Here is a 21,744-nt window from a genome sequence, read left to right as displayed (position 1 = left end):
GTCTCCTTCATAGTTTCCGGACGTTAACTTGAAATTTGAAGAAGACAGTGTTATCAAAATTGGTATTTTAGAAGCTTATATAAAGACCTTGGTTTGAATTAGAATTGGACCTCCGAGGTCAATGTCAATGTCACCGTTACTTAAAATAGAAAAAATGAATGATTTCTGGACAATAACTAGAGTTTGGAATAATTTATCCTGGTTGACACTGCCTTCGGACCCCCTTTGGTCAGGTCCAAGTCAATGATAAAAATAGAAAACTGGTTTTCAGACAATAACTAGAGTTAGGAATGAGATATTGTTATCAAACTTGGTATATAGTAAGCTTTAATAAAGACATGGGTTCTTATCACTTTTGGACTCCCTCAGGTCAAGGTCAAGGTAATAGTTACTGAAAAAGAAAAAAATGGTTTCCAGACAATTACTAGAGTAAGTATTGAAGTATTGTAATAAAACTTGGTATTTAGCAATCTAATATTAATTCTTGGTTGATATTGTTCTTTAAGAAAAAACATATACAAACTGCTGTAGAATACCCAGGCCGATGGACCTCTTTTTTTTCTTTATTACGGAATTGAAATCTACTTCTCCAAATATGACTTTTAAAAAAATCTAATTTAATCGTAGGCTTTAAAGCTATATCATGCACTTTGACGGGTCTAGACGAGTATTGGACGTATTCAATCACAGTAACTGCATCAACTGATCGTGGAAACACATCTGCGACATTTCGTGTAAAGACCACAGAAGGCAGTATGTACTAATATCGTGATTTTTCCCTTGTTTTATTTAATCAAATAAGTTCAAGTCAAAATTGATTTCATTTTGTATGTAAAATCCGAATTTTCAAGCCATACATGTAGTATAACGCTTACCCGATAAGCGCTGAATAACGGTAAAGTTTTAGACTGATATGTACCTTACATATGCCTCTCGTTATTAGCATGTGCATCACCTGGTCATCATAAGTTATAAAACTCAGGCCCCTTTGATTAAAATTGGTCCCACCATGGGGTTCGATGTTTAGCATGTAGTATTTGCTAGCATCCAAGCGGGCACAAATATGACAGCCAAATATGACCTAAATGACTGCCTCTGCATTGAAGAATTCTTTCATTTTCTAGCAGTGTATCTCAGTTTTGTCCTTAGTTTTTTTGGGGTTGTTTTGTTTTTTGTTTTTTTATGATAATTTTTTGGAGTTTTTTTTAATTGAATATTGAATGAAAAGATATAGCTTTATTTTTTTCATCAGAGCCAGGAAAAGTTTCTTATCTAAAACTGAAATCAGAAAAAGATGTCACAAAACAGAGATCTGTTAATGTAACGTGGAATGAACCAAGCATCAGGGACAGAAACGGCATCATTCAGAATTATTCCATAGTATTCACAAACAGCAATGTATGTATTTTAAATATCCAGAATAGTATCTTGATGTTACTTACACGTGTTTTGATTACAAGTATGACATTTTTCCTAAAGTGTATACGATTATCTATGATATCTGACTTAAATAAAAGTGAAAAGTATTGTTTTATGAAAATTATCATATGAAATAACCCAATACTTTCATAGATAATTTATTCGACGGTTGTTTATATATGATGAATGTTATTCATAGACTATGTTAAACTTTGCTGTTAAATTGAATAGTTAAAAAACACACATTTTTATTTAGAATGCATCAACATGTTTCTTCACAGACAGCTCTACAAGGTACTGTAATTACAGTGGATTGTTCCCTGGTAATTATTCTGTGGAGGTATGTTTATCTTGAGTCTTTCTTGTGAAGAGGGTGCAAGTTGCACATTCTTGTTAAACTTCTCATGTAAATTATTTTGATTGATTTCCGTAGTGTTTGACTACTGCTTTAAGCTTAAGTGGGACGTCCGTTGCTGAGTTGTTAAGGTTAATGCTTCAAAACACTTCACCCCCATCCCCCTACATTTTACTGAAACTTTTGTTGCTTTATGTAAGGAAGGTATTTATCAAGCTAGCTTTCTGGGGTTCTACATATTACTGGACAAAATATGAAGTTTTTTATCTGTAAATTTTATTTAAAATAATACAAAAGAATGGAATTTTACCCAAATAATTTTGGGTTCTTAATGCACGTCAACATTCCTTTATCAAACATGAAATTAAACATTTGCCCGTAGAAATGAGTCTTTAAAGTAGGGTATAATAAGTATTATAAGAGGGAAAAATTCATGTAAACAACTCAATTTACCTGACATTGTGTTTCAATTTTTTTTTTTGAAGTCGTGAACTGAAATTAATCTTTAAATCACCAGCAAGGAAACTACAATTATTGAATAGCAAGGTAAAGATATTTGAAAAACCCAGTATGTCACTAGAATTAAACACGACAGCCATGCCTGTTATGAAGAGGCCAATATATATAGGGTGTAACTGAAATTAACACTATTAACTCAATTAACGTATTGATTATTCATGATCCTTAAACGGATGAAACATTTTGATATTCAAATGGAATTCTGTCCTTTCTCATACAGTTTCCTTTTGGTCATCATGTAGCATGTTACAAAAGCCACAAAGTCAATTTTTTTATATTTCATGTAGAGTTTTCTCCCATGGGCGTAACCCGTTTCCTTATATGTTTTTTTTTAATTTGCACTTCTTTGTAAAAGACAACAACCAGATTCTGTTTAGACAAAATTTGAAATTACTTTTATCATTTAAATATGTTACTATTGTCTCTTCAGGTAATGTTGAAAAGAATAAAAAGTAAAAACTATCTAAGAAAACCATTAAGGGTCTCCATATTCGGGCCTACGCAGAACAGATTATTCCCCCCGCATGACCAGGTCATGAAATAACTAGTAAACAAAAGGGCATGTTAGTAGATAAAGAACTGAACCAACAATATTTACATTAGTTTTGTTGTTATTTACTTTGAAATAGAAAATGTGTGTACAATTCGGAATGTATGATTTTTTAAAAGAAGCAAAAAGTCAAGCACTTTGCAGCAGTAATAGCTTTTTTCCTGTAAACTGATTGTCCGGTAAATATGTAGGACCCCAGTACAGAATGTCGGTGATTCTATCTAAGAAGAAACATTCATGACGTCACTTGGTTTATTTACGTATTTGGTTTATTGAGCTAAACGTTCTCTTTTCAAATACAAAAACACACACTAGTTACGGAAAACATATATATGGCATTAAGATACAAAATGTATATACATCCTTAAACATTTTGCGTTAGTCAATATAGTTCAATTAATAACATGCGCACGTATCTTTTTTATACAAATATGTCTTCGAACTATGTCGATTTTGCCTTACCATTTAACAGTGATTAAATAACATAACTTAGAAGTATTTCCTTTCCCTATAAGGTATTTGCTAATACAAGTGCTGGAAATGGCCAAGTAGTTATGAAAACAGTTTTTGTTCAGCCAGGCGGTAAGTCTCCTTCATTTTATTCGTTTATTCGTTGATTTGTCGTAGAAATATGTATGAAGTAGGGAAACATACAAAATGAAATACCTTTATATATTTCAACAAAAAAGAAATGCTTTTGTAATTTGTTTAACCATAAAGGTACATACAAATTCACCAATATCTCTTCGTCCATGAATAGTTTAACCTTTAAATCTACCAAAAAGTCATTTTTCTTTAAATTATACATTTCGTAAACGTTTGCTGTATAACAGATATTTCAGTAATTTCATACTTGACTTGTCTTCGTAGTATCTACAAATACACACTGTCTCCAATTCTTGACTGTCTTTAAGTTTTACGTGAAAATCGTTTCATTTCCAATATTTGAACAGTATTTTGCGTTATCACATGGTCGTCTGTAAGATGATAACTTTGGTATAATTCAGTAATTCAAATCCGCTACATACTCGTACACAAGTTGAAATATAGAACACACACTCGATAGCAGCAAAGCTATTAGGTTGAAGACAGGTGAATCTAAAATTCATCACTCTGTTAATATGTTTACCTTTTATCATAAGGGTTAGTTTTGTTTTATGTAATTCAATTTTATTAATTTTAATTATTCGCTTTTCTCAACATTTTGTTCGAATAAATTCAGATATCGGTTTAAATAATCTGAAATGTAATGTGTTTGCTTGAAGCTCCGTTAAGGATCAATGAATCAGAGGGTGGTCCACTGATGGCCCCTAGTGCCGATCAACCCAAAGATACAGAGAGACAAATGGCTGTCAATCTACCATTAAAAACATTCCTCTGTAATACCAGTAACGGATATCCGACAAAGTGGGGCGTGATTGTTGCACAAAATGACCAAGCAACAGGTATTCAATTCTGCATTTAGTGTAAAATGCGTATTAAGGTTTAAAAAAGTGTTCTGCATTTCTTTCGTGTCGATTACCGCAAACGAAATAGTACAGTACATGGATATTATAAGGCAGTGTGTTTACAGTACTGTAAGCCTTGGTTACGAAGCTATCTTACTTTCTAAGAGCAATATTTGTTTCTTTATGGCTATTAATATGTAATGAATTATGAATTCGTGTACGCTCGTGTTTTGACCACATAAAGCTGCTGCTGATAAATAGTGGAAAGTAAAGACACAATAATTTGCGAGAAGAGTCTTTAGTTTGAAAGAAAAGAAAGAAAAACAAATTTTGTACAAACTGACCATGTACTTCATAAGATTAAAATAAAAGTGCTGTTAAAAAGGAGCGTTTAAGAAATCTTGGCCTGCATACAGCATAAGATCGCACTTTTATCGGAATATGCCTCGTTTTCTTTATTTGTGTTCAGTAAATAAATCTAAACAATATAGCAAAATGTAATAGTATGTATAATGTTATTACTTAACTTTATTTAAAATTTTCTTTTCATATAATCATTTCAGATGAGCCGTTTTTTGGAAGTGTTCGGGATTTTACAGACAGAATATCAAAAGTTTATAAAACGTGGTTTGACGTAAAGGATATGGATTCTATTAAACCTTACTTGGCAACATATCTTAATCTTACGGACTCTTGTCAACAAATTAATGGTGGTATGTGTTTCATTTATTGCTATTTGTGTTTACTATTTTTTGTTCATGGGCCTGGATTTTATCAATTAATTCCTTCGATTTACAGGTAAAAATAAATTCGGAATCAATAATTCCTTTCGATTATTATATTGGTTCCCCCTTCGGTGATTCGCAGCGTGTCATATTAATGAATGAGAACCGTAAAGCAATTCTGCTGTACATGAATTCGAAAGCTATAAATAGCTATAAATGTTCTGATTTTTGACACTTAGGTTATAAATTTGTTATTTCCCTTTTTAAGCAGAACATGACATTATAATTTGTTACATTTTGAATTACATTTACACACAGCATATCAAGTATACTATTAGTGATTGAATTTGTCAATGTAAAGAAGATTTCAGGCATAAGATTTTAATAATTTTGCTTTTGATAATTATTCTTAATTTATATTTATGAAACTAAATGTTTAATAATAACATGTTGATATATTGGTTGTTTTGAAATAATTGTAACTTTAGTATATGAAAATTTGGAAACAAAGTGATCCCTCGGAAGCATTAATCACAACAAAATTACAAGAGAATTGCAGACTCGGTTTGATTGAGTCTGTACATGAGGGATAATGAATATGTGCAACATCCCTCACGCCCCCTAGCACCGGCTTGAGCGGTACTCAATTCTCAACACTTAATAGTGCTGGCATCAATGATCCCGAAGGACCAGAAAAATATAACAACACTGAAGTGTAGTATGGGGCAACTTTTTACAGCTGCCACACAGCACTTGACACCTGCTGTTGTGAAGTATAAAAATCTTTCATTGGTATCATTGGTAATGCACGGAGTTAAGCATTTAAGAGCATGACTGGTGACATGTCCGGGGTCCGTACTCGACAGCGAATGCTGCATTTTGTGCCCGTACGGGCGGATGGACCCTCATTAAGCATAGACTATAGATAGGTAGATCGCATCATTGGTAACAACAGAAACTTTGATCTGCAGTTTGAACATGAGGTGTATTGTTTTTTTATGAATGGTTTTAAAGCAATTCAGCAAAAATTTATAAATCAATTAACAACAGCTTTCAGTATTGAAAGAAACCATTTTTTTAAATTTGACATGAAAAAGAATGCATGTAATATTACTATATTATAATATTAGTCCCTTTTGTTACTATTTGTATATTTGTTACAATTATAATAATAAAAAAACAGACTTTGATATTTTTATCATCTTATGTTTCTGACTACAGTAGTGACACAAACAGAACACAGTACAGTCATGTCACATAACATTAACAAGTCTTGTAAGCCTTGTTTGAATTCAGGTAGGCATCAGTGACAGCATTTTTTTTTCAAATTAGATATCTGGCCCCTCTTCTTAATTATGGACAATGCATAAGATAAGTATAATTATGCAAAAAAATGGTTTACAAAACATTCGGACCAATCAAAAATTGTATCAACAATGTACTCTGAATATAACATGACCTGTGCGTAGGAATAATTTGGTAAGGTATCTGTAATGAGCGCAGTTTTTGCGCGGAACTTCTCAATTGCTGCATTGCAGCAACATTTGTACTTGTTTTCTTACTGTGATATCAATTATCGTACAGGAAAAAGATTCTAATGAGTTAATATTGGTAACGACATTGGCGAGTTGTAAAAGCATGGACTAATAATTCAATGATATCTTGCCGCGTTAATCAAAGTCTTCATGGGCAAGTTGTGTTTTCCTTGAGCAAAAGCATTCATACGCACTATTTGGTTCGAGCATATGCTTATAAGCTGTTAGTAGCTTTAACAATGGCAATATCATTATAATATTCTGTATGTACGAGGGGTGTTATCCAAAAATTCGTGGACTTTTTAAATACCTCTTGAACGTCAACGTGTATTGTAATGAAATTTTAACAGCATACATTGTAAGATATAATCAGCACATTTTGAAAGGAACAGTTAACTGTCTCAATAAATAATGATTTTATATTGCTTTTAAATAAGCACATACACGGCACCCGGCGCACGGAACAAAACCGCAGTAAGTCATCTTATATTTCTTGCTAAAAAAAAAATTTAAAAAAAATAGCGTAGAAAACCCGCTAAACATAGCATGTTTCTTCTATGACATCATTTCAGTAATACTTTTAAAAAAAGACAGACACGCGAAATGAGAAAATCGCGCGATCATAAAACGATCATAATATTTTGTTGTAATTTGGGAATGACATCTCCAAAAACATTTGATAAAATCAGCAGACGAACAGAGAAAAGAAAATTTCACGATCATTAGTGTTTAAGTGGCATAAGAAATTCAGTGATAGACATTACTTTGAAAAGCAGTAATCGTCATTGACTGCGTAACGTTAAAGCACAAGTTGTACGTTATTATGACGTTGACGTCAATATCTTTTTTTGGAGTGCGCCGCTGTCGCCGACATGTGTTTATGTAAAATTAAATATGGTTGTAATGTAAGAAGTAACTTACATGAATTTTGCTGTGTTTATTTGTTAATAATTCTTCTAAGCAGTGTAAGAATTTCAAATTAATATCTTAAATATATTTTACACAACAAAGAAAGTCCACTAATTTTTGGATAACCCCTCGTACTAGATTGTGTATTCTACTATCTTACCATTGCTTTTTCATATTGTTTCATAGTTAGACAATATGGCTATAAATGGTTATAATAATGATTTTATTTTACCAATTAGTTTAAGTAAGGATTTCCAAATAACAAAAAACGTTTTGTAGTCTTCGATTCAATTCAATATAAACGTTACGTTTTATGAAAGGTTTAGTTAAAGTCAACAAATCATTGTAGGTACCCAGAAAAAGCGTAGTGTAACGCAGCGTGATGTCGAAACGCATCAAAGATTTGTTGTAGGACTGGATGGCAAGTGTTCAGGCCAACAAACTGACCGGTTTTGTAATGGTGAATTGCAACCAGGGCGTAGTTACAGGTATTTGTATTTATATCAAAAAGACGTTCAAAAAGTAATAGTATGCCGTTCTCAGTTGACAAACAAATGTGAACTGACTCAACAACAAAATACATTCACCAGTGAGTTAAGCTGTCATTTTCAAGGAAATTGATTTTTGTTTGTTTTTCTTTTTGTTCTTTTTTCTGTAAATATTTCAATAAATTGGTAATCTCACACTCAATTTCACTGTTGTGTTGGTTTTGTATAGAATAACGATTTAAGGTACATGATACTATGTGATTTGTATTACTCGGCAGGGGAATTTATCGAATTTGTTTGTCGATATTTGTCTATGAAAGTAAGAGAATATTTTTTTTTTGTAAATCCCTTTACATTTTATTTTTAATATCTGTAGTTCAAAACCAACCTTGTTTTGGCAGTCATACAAACCCAAACAAACAAACAAACAAATCATACAATTGAAGTATATGTTGATACATACTCGTCCCTGAAATTTATAAGTTGACGCTGTAATGATGAAACGTTTAAAATTGAATGATCACAGTTAACATTTAAAATTATTCAATACAGGGTGAAAACGTTTGCTTGTACAATAAACGGGTGCACGGAGACGAAATATTCAAATCCTATATCAACAGGTTAGTTTTATGTAACTGCTATAATTGTTATTATTATTACTAAATATATACATAAAGATCCGACAAAAAAGGTCTTTGAGAAAAATTATTTTTGAACATTATATAAATAACACATGGGTTTGTGGGTAACAGTAAAAATATCATCCCGAGGAAAATAATGTTACCCGAGGCGTAGCCGAGGGTAACAGTATTTTTCGAGGGATGATATTTTTACTGTTACTCACAAACCCATGTGTTATTTATTTTATTAACCCGAACAAAAATACTGTGGTGATCTGAAATTGTCAACTTAATCTAACTGTAACAAAAATAAACCAAGAGTAACAATAACTAAACTGTCCTTACCTTTTAAGTTTTAAGTGTACTTTAGGCCTACTTGAGAAGTTTTCTTTTTCTTTTATTCTTTAAGCAAGTGATGATATCTACAAATCATAAACATACAATAAGCTAGGTTTTATTTAGAAAACAAAACACTAACCCATTTACACGCTTATGATCTGTGAAATCTGATCCTTCTGTTTCCAGAATACTCTTAGCATGGTCTTTGACAAAATAACGATGATATCCTATTATTCCTATGGCTGTCCACCATATCTGTAACGTTTCACTGATAAAAATTGTAAAATAATCATTTGTTGCATGTTTAAATCGTCTGCATGTTCCACATTGATTGACACATACGGTAATTATTTACATTGCAATTACTTCCGTTGAAAACGGATGTTCACTTTTTGACCATTCAACAAAAAGATATTTTATACGCGAAAAGCACACCAGGTTGCAAACAACTAAATTTTATGAGTGTCATATATACTCCAGAGAAGAAATTGATGTCCTATCGGGGTTTAACGTTGAAAATAAGAATGAATCGAGAAAAAAATGGCGGCCATTTTATTTCATTTTATTTAGAAAATAGACCACGTGACCAGATTTTATACTGTTAAAAAATACTTTTACCTATGTAACAGTACAGAATTCTTAGTCACGTGGTACACTTGCATTAACAGTAAAAATAACTGCCAGAGGCCTATGGGAAATTAGCATTACGAAAAAAGTGACGGGTAATAAATTGAGATATTGATATACGATACCAAACAGCAGATAACGTGCTGCACGGTCCTTTTTTAATTGGAGATTTGTTATTCTATGTCGAAACATAAGGCTTTCTGATATGTTCGAGGGGGGCGTAGTTCCAGAGTTTAAATCATTTTGCCGAGTGTTTTGATGTACTTTCTCTTTTATATCATAGGCAAAAATAGAAACAGGTTCTTTGTTGTGACAATATGAAATTTCAGAAAAAGTAACCATAGAACGAGCATCTGGGTATGATATTTCTATCGCTACTGCCATGAATCAGTAAACCTCATAAAAATAAGCCAATCAATGGGTATGCTCTGGAGTGCGGGAAACTAGTACCTGCATTCCATTTAACGCACTGTGCATATATACGTATAAGATTTAACTCTGACAAATTTTCAACAGAAAGGTCCCCAAACTATTATACTATTCCGATTTAATGGCGATTGTAATTAAAAGGACTTCCTCATAAAATGAATAAAGTTTTTGTAATTCCTTTTGAAAAAAATTAATTACATAGAATCTGTACATGGCGTTTGTGCTTTTCTGTAGACTACGCAAATTCTTTTGCAATTAATACATGGTTTCAGAACATAGACATTTTAACAATGTATAATTTATTGTACAGTGATTTGAATAAAGCTTGGCAAAATTTTCTTCTATGGTTTCTTTTTAATTATAAATCATATATAAAATATTGTATCTTTTATTAATATTTTTTAGATCCAGATCTTACAGTTGCTGTAGCTTCTGGTATATCCTCGGCAATAGTTGTCCTTGCCATTGTTGGTGTTGTGGTTTTCGTTCTGAGAAGAAAACAGTTGGCGTAAGTATATTTAATGTATTTAGTTTTGATTATATTGTAATAATGTGCCATAAATTTAGTTTTGTATGATTTGGTTATATTGTACTTAGACCAGTATCAACTGAGACAAAAGCACCGAGCATAGTTATTATGACAATTTTTCATATACCTCTGGCACCATTTCATCGGAATCACATCAAATATTTGTTTATCATTAATGCAATGTTCAGAACGCACTTTGCGACTGCAAGAAAATATTAACGGTTAAGCCATGAAATTACTGTCTCTTTTAATCATTTAGAGAAATATTTATGACAATTTGATTTAATGTTCAGAAGATATACGTGACCAAGATATTTCTGAAAATCCAAATGGCGAGGTCACCCTTACAAGTGTAATGTTTTAGTCTGCAACAATTTTATGCATTTATTGAGTGGTAATGAGAGTATTTGGCAACAATGTTAAATGAATATTAGAAAGTTATTATCATCTATAATGTTTGAACTTTAAATACTATGTGGTTCTGGTGTTTATTTCAATGCCTTTGTTGCGCTCTTGCTTTGATTTTAACACTATTACACACCTTATATCTATATTACAAGTTACGTATTGAAATAAATTACTGTCATGCACTTCTGATTCCTCTGGTAACCAATACTCTTACAGAGGTTAGTAAATTATGATTGTTCAAACTTCAGTTAAACACACTTTCCATGTTCTTATTCAGTTGTTTCTCGAAAGATGATGGTAGACTGGTTACACAGTCTCCAGATGAAGGAATTCATCTTGATAAAATTGAACATACTAAAAAGAATCCTTCCAGGTAGGATATATTTTAATAAGAAGTATTTTAGATACATAAACCACAACTCACTTTTAATGGCAACAGGCACAAAAATATAATTAAGCTCAATCTTGATTACCATTGCAATACTCGCAAGTTTGAACTCAATAATATCATTTTGTGAAGCAACTACTTCTAACAATTTTAAGATATACCCGTTACCTATTCTAGGTTAGTCTATAACCAACTTTAATAACATTTACGGGTCTATCTATTTCATCTATTTTATCGTTATTTTCTTATCCTAGATATTATGTATGTTGTTAGTGTTTTAGTAATAAAAATGTTCAAATGTTGTACTTTTGTACTCTTGATTCAAAATATATACGTTATTATAATTCAAAATTGATGAAAACGATTTCAAAGCGTGATTTTAACACGCTTTGATGATACAGAACGAGTCTTTTGTGATGTCTCTGATAATCTGCTACACAGAGCTAAGTCAGTATAACCAGAATTTTGAGTTTTAAATATTTCCGGCTTAAAGACATTTAATATATTTGTTGCAATTCAATTTTGTTAATGACAAGTTGGTACAAGTTGAAAGTTTTTCCTTACCTTCTATAAGAAAATGTATTGGTCATGTTTTCAAAATGTGCCATACGCTTACAAATTATTTTATGTCATTTTTACATTGCTTTTATAATGTTAAACCATTCATAAATGAAAAAAAAGAAGACACAGTTAAAGAATAAATATCAATCTAAGGTTGTATAAAACTTAGTAATGTTATATGTGAATCACACAATATTATTCTTTTTCAGTACCCCAGGGTAAGTACATATGCAACCTATACATGAAGATAAGCTTTTTGCGAACAGTGAATTCAATTATATCTTTAAGCTTTGAAGTAAAGTTAACTTCCACATTTATTGCACCAAATACAACTTCACTCCGACCCAACCCACCTCCTAGAGTATTATTTTTCATGACAATCATGTTTTTGGAAATAAAAGTCTACAAAGTCTGTCATAAGTTGTTTAAACAAAGGCGTTTGAGTAATACAATGACATTGGAATGCTTTAATTTCATCAAGCTCTAAGTTCCCTTTAATTTTCTTTGGCACATAAGATGTTGACTGATATAATGTTGACATAACAGTATGTTAGTATGTTAAGATATAACAAACTTATTAGAAATTGTAAAAAGGATTCTTTTCCTATGTTTCAAAATATAAAATACAGATCCCCAGTTGCTGTGTCACTCGCTCACGTGTGTTTTTTTTTTGTTTTTTTTTTTTTTGTTTTTTTTTTAAATTTATATATAAGTATCTATAAACTCATCTGGTTGAAAAGCTTGACATTTATTAGACAATTCTTTTGAGCAGTACCTTGATAATCAATACTGCTGTTACGCAAGAAAGTATAGTCGTGACCTTAATCTGGACTGAAGTTAAGAGGCAGACACCTTTGTCCTATCCTATGCCATCTCTCTACTATGCTTTGTGCCATGTCGTATTTTCGCTCCGCGGGACGCCAGACAAAGACAATAGGTTACGAGAAGTGGTGACATTGTCGTATTTTTGTTTTTCGTCCCGCGCCCCAGGGACAAAGTGAATTTGTTGTATTTTCGTATTTTCACTCTGAAATGGGAAGGAGGCAGGCAAAGACAAGAAAACACGACAAAATGGTGACTTTGTCGTATAATAGTGTTTTACCTTGCGCCATGAGGAACGAATGACCGATAAAATGTTTATTTTGTCGTATTTCTGTGTTTTACATTCTACGACGTACTTATTTTCCTAACAGTCAAGCGCAGCTGCCAAACATATCCATCACCTAAGCACAATTTCATATACATGAAGCACGTACCACTTTACACTAGATCATATGTTCATTATGTATAATCTTGTAAACAAGACTAACTCCTTATCAGTATAAAAATCATCTAAATTTGCATTTTATTGGTTGTCATTTTGACATTTCAAGAAAACACCTTGTTGCATATTTGAATTAGTTTTTATCAGATCTCTTATCTTTTCAATACTGTTGTCATAAATGTTAGCGTTTCTTTATTCTTTTAGAAGAATTCTTTGGTACTATGTCTTGTATCGCATATCTATCACGAGTTTTATCTTTTTTCAGACAAGGACCCATTAAGCTGAGTGACTTTTCAGATGCTGTTGAAAGGTTCCACAGAGATTCTGATTTGCTTTTTGCTGATGCTTATAAGGTACATAAAGCTATATATGATAAAGCACTTCTTATACTACTTTTTGTGTGTGTTTTTAATATCCATTATTAAAACCAAAGAGAATGTGAAGTGAACACTGAACATTTTTAATAATCATTGTTTTACTTGAAAGTTAGCAGATTAAAACCAAATTATAAGTAATGACAAAAATTTGTGAAAAAAAAATCTGCCTTCTAAAAAACTGGACCAACAAGCACGTGAATAAGGTCATTGTAAAACATTGACCCTATAATAAGAATTGTGTCTATATTGTTAGCCCTACATAAAATTCAAAAATTAAATGTTCATTAATAAATATTAGAAAACTCTTTTTTGTAGGGTTATTGAAGGAGAAGAGTCCTAGTCATCCAATGACGGCAGGCAGAAACAACAATGTTGTCGACCGAAAAACAGATACACAAATATTCTACCATGTTTGTATTAAAATTGCATCCATATGCTTTTGTATTAAGTATATTTTTAAGTTCGTTCTTTAAATAAATTAAAACTGTATATAAGATAGACTTAAAGAACACTGCAGAGTTGTACAAGGTTAAGGAAACACAATTCTTAAAAAAATCCAAATGTCAGTTTCTGCCAAATGGTTTTGAAATACATCGAATTAATCTTAAAATGTATAATTGTATATTTTATGTGGTTTTTTTATTTTTACTGCCACTCTATGCCGTTTGTCTTTGGTGTAACGTCTGTATATTGATATTTCAGTTGATCATTCTCGGGTTAAACTACGACCGTCCGATGATATAGAAGGTTCTGACTACATCAATGCTAACTATATCCCTGTATGTATTTAACTCCTGTCAAAGACTATATTCACTTTATATAAATTTTTTTTGTCCTGTAACGGTTTTCAAAATGTTACCGATTGTCCATATAGCCGCGACTTCTTTTGTTTCTTTTGCGTTCTTGGTATCGGTACAATTTCAGTGAATGTCATCCAGTAATACATTATAAAAACACATTTTTACCTTTTCTTCGGAATAAAAAAATGTCATTTTTTGGGCTCCGTGTATCTTTGAAAATGTAATCTAATTTCATATTTTTTAATGTTTTATGTAAAGGGTTATTCGTCTCGCAGAGAATATATTGCTAAGTACAGGGTCCTATGCAAGCTACTTTTGATGACTTCTGGAGAATGGTTTGGGAGCAAAATGTCGGGGGGCGATACTAGTCGTCATGTTGACAAAACTAATGGAAAAGGGGACGGGCTATGTTTATTTATAATTTCAAAAATAAAACTTGTGAAGTGACAGTTCATCATAATAAAGTATTATAGGGAGAGAATCAGATAAGTGACCCAGGGGTCGCTGAATTTTTTAGAATTAATTAAATACTGCATTCAGAAAAAGCATGAAATGTCATAAACAAAGGGTATCAAAGCTTCTTTTATCAATCAATCATGAAATATCCTTCAATTCATTGTTTTTATATCAAATTATTTCAAAAATGTCTACCTATGTGCATGTGTCGTTATTATGTGTATGCTTTAATAATAAAAAAGAGTACATTTTCAGCGTAAGTGCGACAAGTATTGGCCGGATCTTGGCGAACCTATTTTCTTTGGAGATTTGGTTGTTTCTCTTCAGTCAGATTCTAACATGTCTGACTATAATATAAAGATATTTGAAGTAAAAACGGTAAGTTTGAATATCGTTATATAACATTTAATTGTTCTATCATTGTTTTAAGATAGGTGTAAAATTTTGGTTTACTAAAATGTGATGTAATTTTCCTGGATTGTCATATGGCATTTTTAAAGACGAAATTTAGACCTGAGAAAACGTGCATGCTGTTAAGTGGAAATAATGAGATATGGCACATGTATTTTAAAAGACATTCGTATTTTGATGTAATAGATTGAATAAAAATTAACGAAACAGACGGCAAGTAAATCCGACACGAAATCTAAAACCTACCCTCTCTCCCTAACAGTCATTGTCAGAGTAAACAAAACAGATTTCATGGACTAAACTTGAAACAGAAAGTGATGCATGTTTTATGTCTGTCTGGAATAAATTCAACAACACAACATTTGCTTATCCATGTTATTTTACATTTTAATGCATCTGCACATAAAGAAAACGCAACGGAAAATGGTTCGTCACTTTAGTTATTTGAAATGGCCAGATATGGGTTGTCCTGAAACCCCAGAACTATTGCTAGAGTTCGTAAAAGCTGTTCTAAACCAGTATAGTAATCGGGGGAACAGCCCAAACATCAATGGGAATGGGGCCCCAGATTTGTCCATTGCAGGTTTAAGATTTATAAAGTAATAAAGGGAAATGTTACGAAGGTTTTTGTATAATTATTTAGCATTAAGCATAAAATAGTTTCTTTCACTTTGTTTTTAAAGTTATGATCATTATTTTAATATACAACTGAATAAACAAAAAAGGACATTTTAATCATGTCATTTCCACTTTAACTAACATCTAATCCTAGCCAGCTACCGTATGGAACGTCCGTGGTTCTACTCGAAGCACTTTCACTCTGAAACAATGCACGGAGGGGCACCTTAGGTCTTCCTCCACAGGTAAAGCTTGAACGTTGCAATGTGTCATTTAAAGGGCTGGTGAGACGTAACGTAACACCCAACAACAAAAATTCTATCATGTTTGTTATTGCATTCAGTTAATCATCTTTTTTTCTGCCCATTTTGAATTAGGATAATACATTTCTCCATAGTTAGTAAAACGTTTAATTTATGTTTGAAAGTAATCACCCCATAATTCTACGGTAGAAAAATAATTGTATTATTTATAAGGGACACTTTGTTATGGTATGTGCTTACTGTATGCTGTTATAAACTGTTTAAATCCCCTTACTGTAGTTACATCTCTACAAATATAAAACATTGATTAAATATTTTATTTAAATCTTATCGTGGAGTTGTGAAATGATGTATGACTTTTAAAATTTTGGGTAGGGAAATTCATACAAGTAGGTAGCCAGAGTAGTTGATTTACCAACACCAAAAACATTTAATATTGCAATGTTTACAACTTTTAGGCGTAATGTTCATTGTAATAAACTTGTGTTTGGATTTCAAAGAACGCGCTTTTCTAAGGCACAATAATTTAATCGAAGTATAGAAAAAACAGTTTTGCAGAGAATGTGCTACCCATTCTATTAATTCAACTCTTATTTGTTTTCAATTGTACTTAAATATTAAGCCAAACTATAATGTTACAGTGCTGGTGTAGGTCGTACTGGGACATTTATAGCCGTGGATTATTTGTGTGCAAACATGATCAAAAGCATTCACGACGAGGTGGATATATTTAATCTTGTCCTTGAAATGAGAAAAAACAATCGATTGAACATGGTGCAGACAGAGGTAATATAACTTATATCATCTGTTACTGTCACTCATATGACTATTACCTATGTATTTAAAAGCGTATGGTTAAGAGCAAAGTGGTAGCTCAAAATCACCTTTGCCTGTACCATATGTGGTTTCGAATACCGTTGCAATATCATGACTGTTCCTGCTTGACAAAATGAACAAAGAGATGCTTCTCTGCAAAAAAAGCTTGTTAAATCGATCAGATTTGTTACTTATAGGTCATAACGCATTAATAGCACATATTTTGTTTTACAATACTTGCTTTAAAAAGGTGTGTTTTATTACGAGATAAGACATCATTTCCATTGGAACTGTTTTGGTAATGTGTAAATGATGAACCAATCTTACGGACTTTTTTTTACGCAGTAATTATAATTTCCAATACTATATTTATTTATATGAACTACACTTAATCATTAAATATATACTTCACCTTATTGTCTTTTTTTTAAATCATAAACCGTGGCGACAAGCTGTAAAATGTAATTCTTATACTATATTTTAAGGACCAGTACATTTACATTCACGAATGTATTAAGTCGTTCATCACAACTCAACAAGAGGAAGAAGAACAAGAAGACGATGATGAAGGTAAAAACGTTTATCTTTAAGGCATTTAACATTTATATCACTGCTATTATTTAGGATATGGATATCAAACCTCGAATGCATCCGATTTTCCTTTTTCAACTTCAACTTTTTATCCTCGTGAATTCAAAATTGTAACTTCGTGAATACAGAATTCAAGAATTCACGATTTCAACTTCATGAATTCTCGATTTCAACTTTACGATTTTAACTTCACGAATTCATAATTGTAAATTCACGAAGCTGAAATCTTGAAGTTCAAAACGTGCATTCATGAAGTTGAACTCGTGAATGCGTGAAGTTGAAATCAGTTGAAATCGTGAAGATGAAATCGTGAATTCATGAAGTTGAATTGTGAATTTATGAAGTTGAATTCTTGAATTCTGTAGTTGAAATTGTGAATTATGTATGTTGAAAATCGTGAATTCGTGAATATAAATCCGGGAATCCAAGAAGTTGAAATCGGCCTTTCGTAATTAAAATCTCCTGAAGATCAATTGTGCAATCAATCTATGCTCGGAGAAAATGTAATTTATCGTTTGGTTTTTTTATGTGAAACGCCTTTTCAATATTTGGGGGAAATTAATAAGGACTTACTGAATAGCGCCAAGTACAGACAATGATTATACGAAACTGCTGTTACGTCTGATTTTGGTCTAGACTTATCGCACAGCCGCCAAAAGGGCAAAGGTTAAACAATAGTATTATGTAAGAACAGGATAAATAGATTATGCAAAGTTTTATTTTGTTTTACCATGATGGTATATTAGTGTATTATTTTCTATTTTCAGCTATTTACGTGAATACAGGATTTGGAGCCGAGGAAGAAAATTTATACGCCAATACTTAAAAATTGACAAAGATTGATTGGTGATAGCTAATTGACTAAGTGTATAACAGTTATTTGTAATGGACAAAAACGTTTTTGCAGAACAAATACATGTATTTATATTGATTGACAGAAAAACATATGTAATCTTATATAGTCACAATCACATATTTCTAGGCATGTAATGTATTTTTATTTCATTTATTTAACGTATGTATCTAAACAAATGTAAATAGTAGCATGTAATCATTCATTTTGTAAAAGCACACTGTGTATTGTATCAGCCTTGTAAAGTCATCATCATATTAACTTATTTGATAGAAACTTTGAATTATATCTTAACGCGATAGTTCTAGATTGACGATGCATAAATATTTACGTTGATATGGAAAAATAATCCCATGGTGTTCTTGCGTAACGGAAAAATCACGAGACTTAGGTTTAAATTGTGTCCAGTCAAGGTCTTCACAGGGTCAAATGACCGGGTTAGACTGTATTATACCACAGTTTTGTAATGCTGCACGTTTATAATGTTGATTTTTCACTTGGTAATCGTGGCTTAGTATTCATATTTTTGTAAACAAGCAAATACTTTCATTTTTATTTGTACGCTTTTTTTCTACGAGAAATTTAATCATATATTAACATGAATCTATCTAAGCATCTTCATTATCAAAAGAATGTGTTTTAAATGTTTAATGTATTTCATGTTCAATTTTTCCCGCTAATGACATTGTTTTGTGTATATATTGTATTTCCGGATGTTCAACAACTGGTGATACTTTTTTGTGAAGTTATATCAATTTTTATCGAAAATTCATTACTGGTAACATTTATTTGTGAAATAATTTCTGTGTATCTGAAAAATAATTAGCTTCTGAATATTTTGTGTTGAAAATTAAAAGCGTTGCAGTCAATTCATCACAAATTAATGTATAAATGTATAATTCTCAAAGGTCAAATGATTAAGAAATATTGATCAATATATTTTGAAAAGTGTTTGATAAGATTTTTATTACAATTAGAATAAATAGACACATACATTTTATTTGCATAAACATATTTGTACAGGCAGTAGGTATATAAATGTATCATATGGATGACAAAATATAAATTTTTCTAACAAATTGTGATAGGTAGGTTTTGCAGTGATTTCTAATAAAGATCGTTTGTTTAGCTAATGATTGAGTGAGTTTATAAGAGAGAATTCTTAAATATTTCAATTATGCACAAAATATATATGAGCCGAGCCACGACAAAACCAACATAATGGGTTTGCGACCAGCATGGATCCAGACCAGCTAGCGCATTCGCGCAGTCTGATCAGGATCCATGATGTTCGCTATCAGTTTCTCTACTTGTAATAGGGTTTGTAAGCGAACAGCATAGATCCTGATCAGACTGCGCAGGCTGGTCTGGATCCATGCTGGTCGCAAACGCACTATGTTGGTTTTGTCGTGACGCGGCTCATATATGATTTGTACTGTTTATAAACATAACTTTTAATTGTATTAATCTTCTATTGTGATCATGTAATACTTATTTCAATTTGAAGCGGATCCTGGAAAAGTCGCAGGGCGATACGAGCAATCGATCTGAATGTTGTGTTGATTTTTGCTGTTGTATAAAAAATTTTAAAAAAAAATGTAATAACAGCGTTGATGTTGGGGCGTCGACACTACTTAGCAAAGCGAGTAAATATTGTTTATCTCCCGGGGTCCGCTAAACTCTATGTGATCTGTTTTGTTCCAGCATAATTTGTATAAACAGTTTGATTTGCATATACGGTCAGTATCAATGCACGTGTACCGTATGATGGCAATTTTTTATATTAGTTATAACTTATATAAACATTTCATTATGATGTTAAATGATACTGCTTTATCACCTTGACCTTTAACTTCATTTGATCAATGACATTTTAATATCCCATGTCCACAGTTTTGTTGCTGTTTTTTAAATAAAAAGAAGTAAGCGAGACGGACTTATTATTGATATGTTATTTTTATATATATTTCCTTCATTTTATAATCAGTACTTTTCGTTTTACAAATAAAAGTGTATTCTTTATCCGGTCTTGTATTTCAATGTGTTTACTTGATCTGCTTTACCCGAAAGATAATTATTTTTATTATATTTTTATAAATGCAATATTGAGAAATATTGATGAATTAAAATGCGTATTTTTATTTTCCGTATTTTGACTGTAAAAATATTTTTCACTGCAGTGAAATATGTTTTCCGTATTTTCACTGGTGTTTTTCCGGACTTCTTTCTTCTTAAATTCGCCAAAACACAAAATTAAAAGGTAATTCTACCTATTCATTAGGTTAGAAAAGAGAAAAAGTATATAACAAACAGAAAATTCAAGTATTTCAATATTAATATAGCTTTTATTTTCGTCTTGGGGTATGAAAAGTATCATATGTCACTAGTGTGAAATATTTCTTTTCATACCACTCGATAAAAATAAAATCCTGTATTTATAGAAGAAACTTGAATATCCTCTATATACGATGATATAACAGTCTTGAAAGTCACGTTTCTCAAGTGCTGACAAATGATCACGTGACAATGACGTTAACGTTTTTACACAAGCCAGCGTACAGATGTGATCATGGTCAGCGTGTATGTTTTGTAAGTGCAACACATGTAAAGAAACGTAGGTGTTGATCATTTGTATTTGAATATTTCTCATTTGATATCCAGTAATAATTAGTTCAAGAATAATTGCATAGCTTAAAGAAGCCTGGAACAAAAGAAAAATAAAAAATACAAAGAAAAATGGTTCACTATTTTGATTGTATTAAAAGTTACAATAGACAGTTAATTGAATTAGACACAATGTAACAAAACTAGAAAGAATATATTGAACACAACTTCTTTAAAAAAAAGCATGTCCCATTTATTTTAAAATACTAGTATTTTTTTTTACTTACTTTTAGTTTTAATGTCGTTCTAAGACTTGTTACGATGGAGAAATGGCCTTTAAATTGTATATTTAAAGTTTTTTAGGGGGACTGGCACATAGTTACGAAATAAAACTGTTTAAACAACGCAAAAAACTAATCATGATCAATCTTTATTTAATTGAAATATATTGTTAACTGAATAAAATTGTGCGTTTTCCCGTAAGTTAAATGTTAAAAACATACTCATTTTTATGCATTGCTCCAGTAATAAACGAGCAAAAAATACTGTTCTTTGGAGATTTCTCGACTTCCAAAGTACTTTTAAAAGTACATGCACATGTGATTCGGAACAGAAAAAATACACTTCACGTGTGAGACATTTTAACGAGACTATCTTGTTACAACTAACGTATAAATGTTTATTTTATGTGTCCTGACTGACAACTTGACTTCTTGTTTAACCTATTACAGTCGTTATATCACCAAGACACTTTGATAGGTTTAACCGTCTAAAACGCAATACAATCATATAATATATATAATAAAAAAGACATACATATATTACATGTGACAGGAATATAT

At 31.5% G+C, this 21,744-nt stretch overlaps 1 protein-coding gene and 1 long non-coding RNA gene across 2 annotated transcripts; both read left to right on the top strand.

The window, feature by feature from the left end:
- Positions 1–616: 616 nt before the first annotated feature.
- On the top strand, positions 617–11,420 carry LOC132752572 (uncharacterized). Its single transcript, XM_060742911.1, has 11 exons — positions 617–753; positions 1,253–1,398; positions 1,676–1,759; positions 3,359–3,425; positions 4,109–4,288; positions 4,855–5,004; positions 6,238–6,312; positions 7,810–7,948; positions 8,501–8,568; positions 10,369–10,471; positions 11,178–11,420. The coding sequence occupies exons 4-11, from the start codon at positions 3,398–3,400 to the stop codon at positions 11,275–11,277; spliced, it is 843 nt and encodes a 280-aa protein (XP_060598894.1). The 5' UTR covers positions 617–753; positions 1,253–1,398; positions 1,676–1,759; positions 3,359–3,397; the 3' UTR covers positions 11,278–11,420.
- A 5,328-nt stretch (positions 11,421–16,748) lies between these two features.
- On the top strand, positions 16,749–19,455 carry LOC132752571 (uncharacterized). Its single transcript, XR_009628828.1, has 3 exons — positions 16,749–16,824; positions 17,340–17,424; positions 18,213–19,455. It is a non-coding gene; the product is annotated as an uncharacterized LOC132752571 (long non-coding RNA).
- The last annotated feature ends 2,289 nt before the right edge of the window (positions 19,456–21,744 follow it).

This window comes from Ruditapes philippinarum, unplaced genomic scaffold, assembly GCF_026571515.1.
Source record: "Ruditapes philippinarum isolate M1 unplaced genomic scaffold, ASM2657151v2 ctg8419_1_1_1_1, whole genome shotgun sequence".
In the NCBI taxonomy this organism is placed as follows: domain Eukaryota; kingdom Metazoa; phylum Mollusca; class Bivalvia; order Venerida; family Veneridae; genus Ruditapes; species Ruditapes philippinarum.
The sequence above is the reverse complement of the archived record's forward strand: the minus strand, read 5'-3'. Positions and strand labels throughout refer to the sequence as shown.

Coding starts and splice junctions, on each gene's coding strand:
- LOC132752572 (XM_060742911.1), top strand. CDS start 3,398: ATGAAAACAGTTTTTGTTCAGCCAGGCG. Junction 3,426..4,108: donor AGTTTTTGTTCAGCCAGGCG/GTAAGTCTCCTT, acceptor GTTTGCTTGAAG/CTCCGTTAAGGATCAATGAA. Junction 7,949..8,500: donor CAACCAGGGCGTAGTTACAG/GTATTTGTATTT, acceptor TATTCAATACAG/GGTGAAAACGTTTGCTTGTA.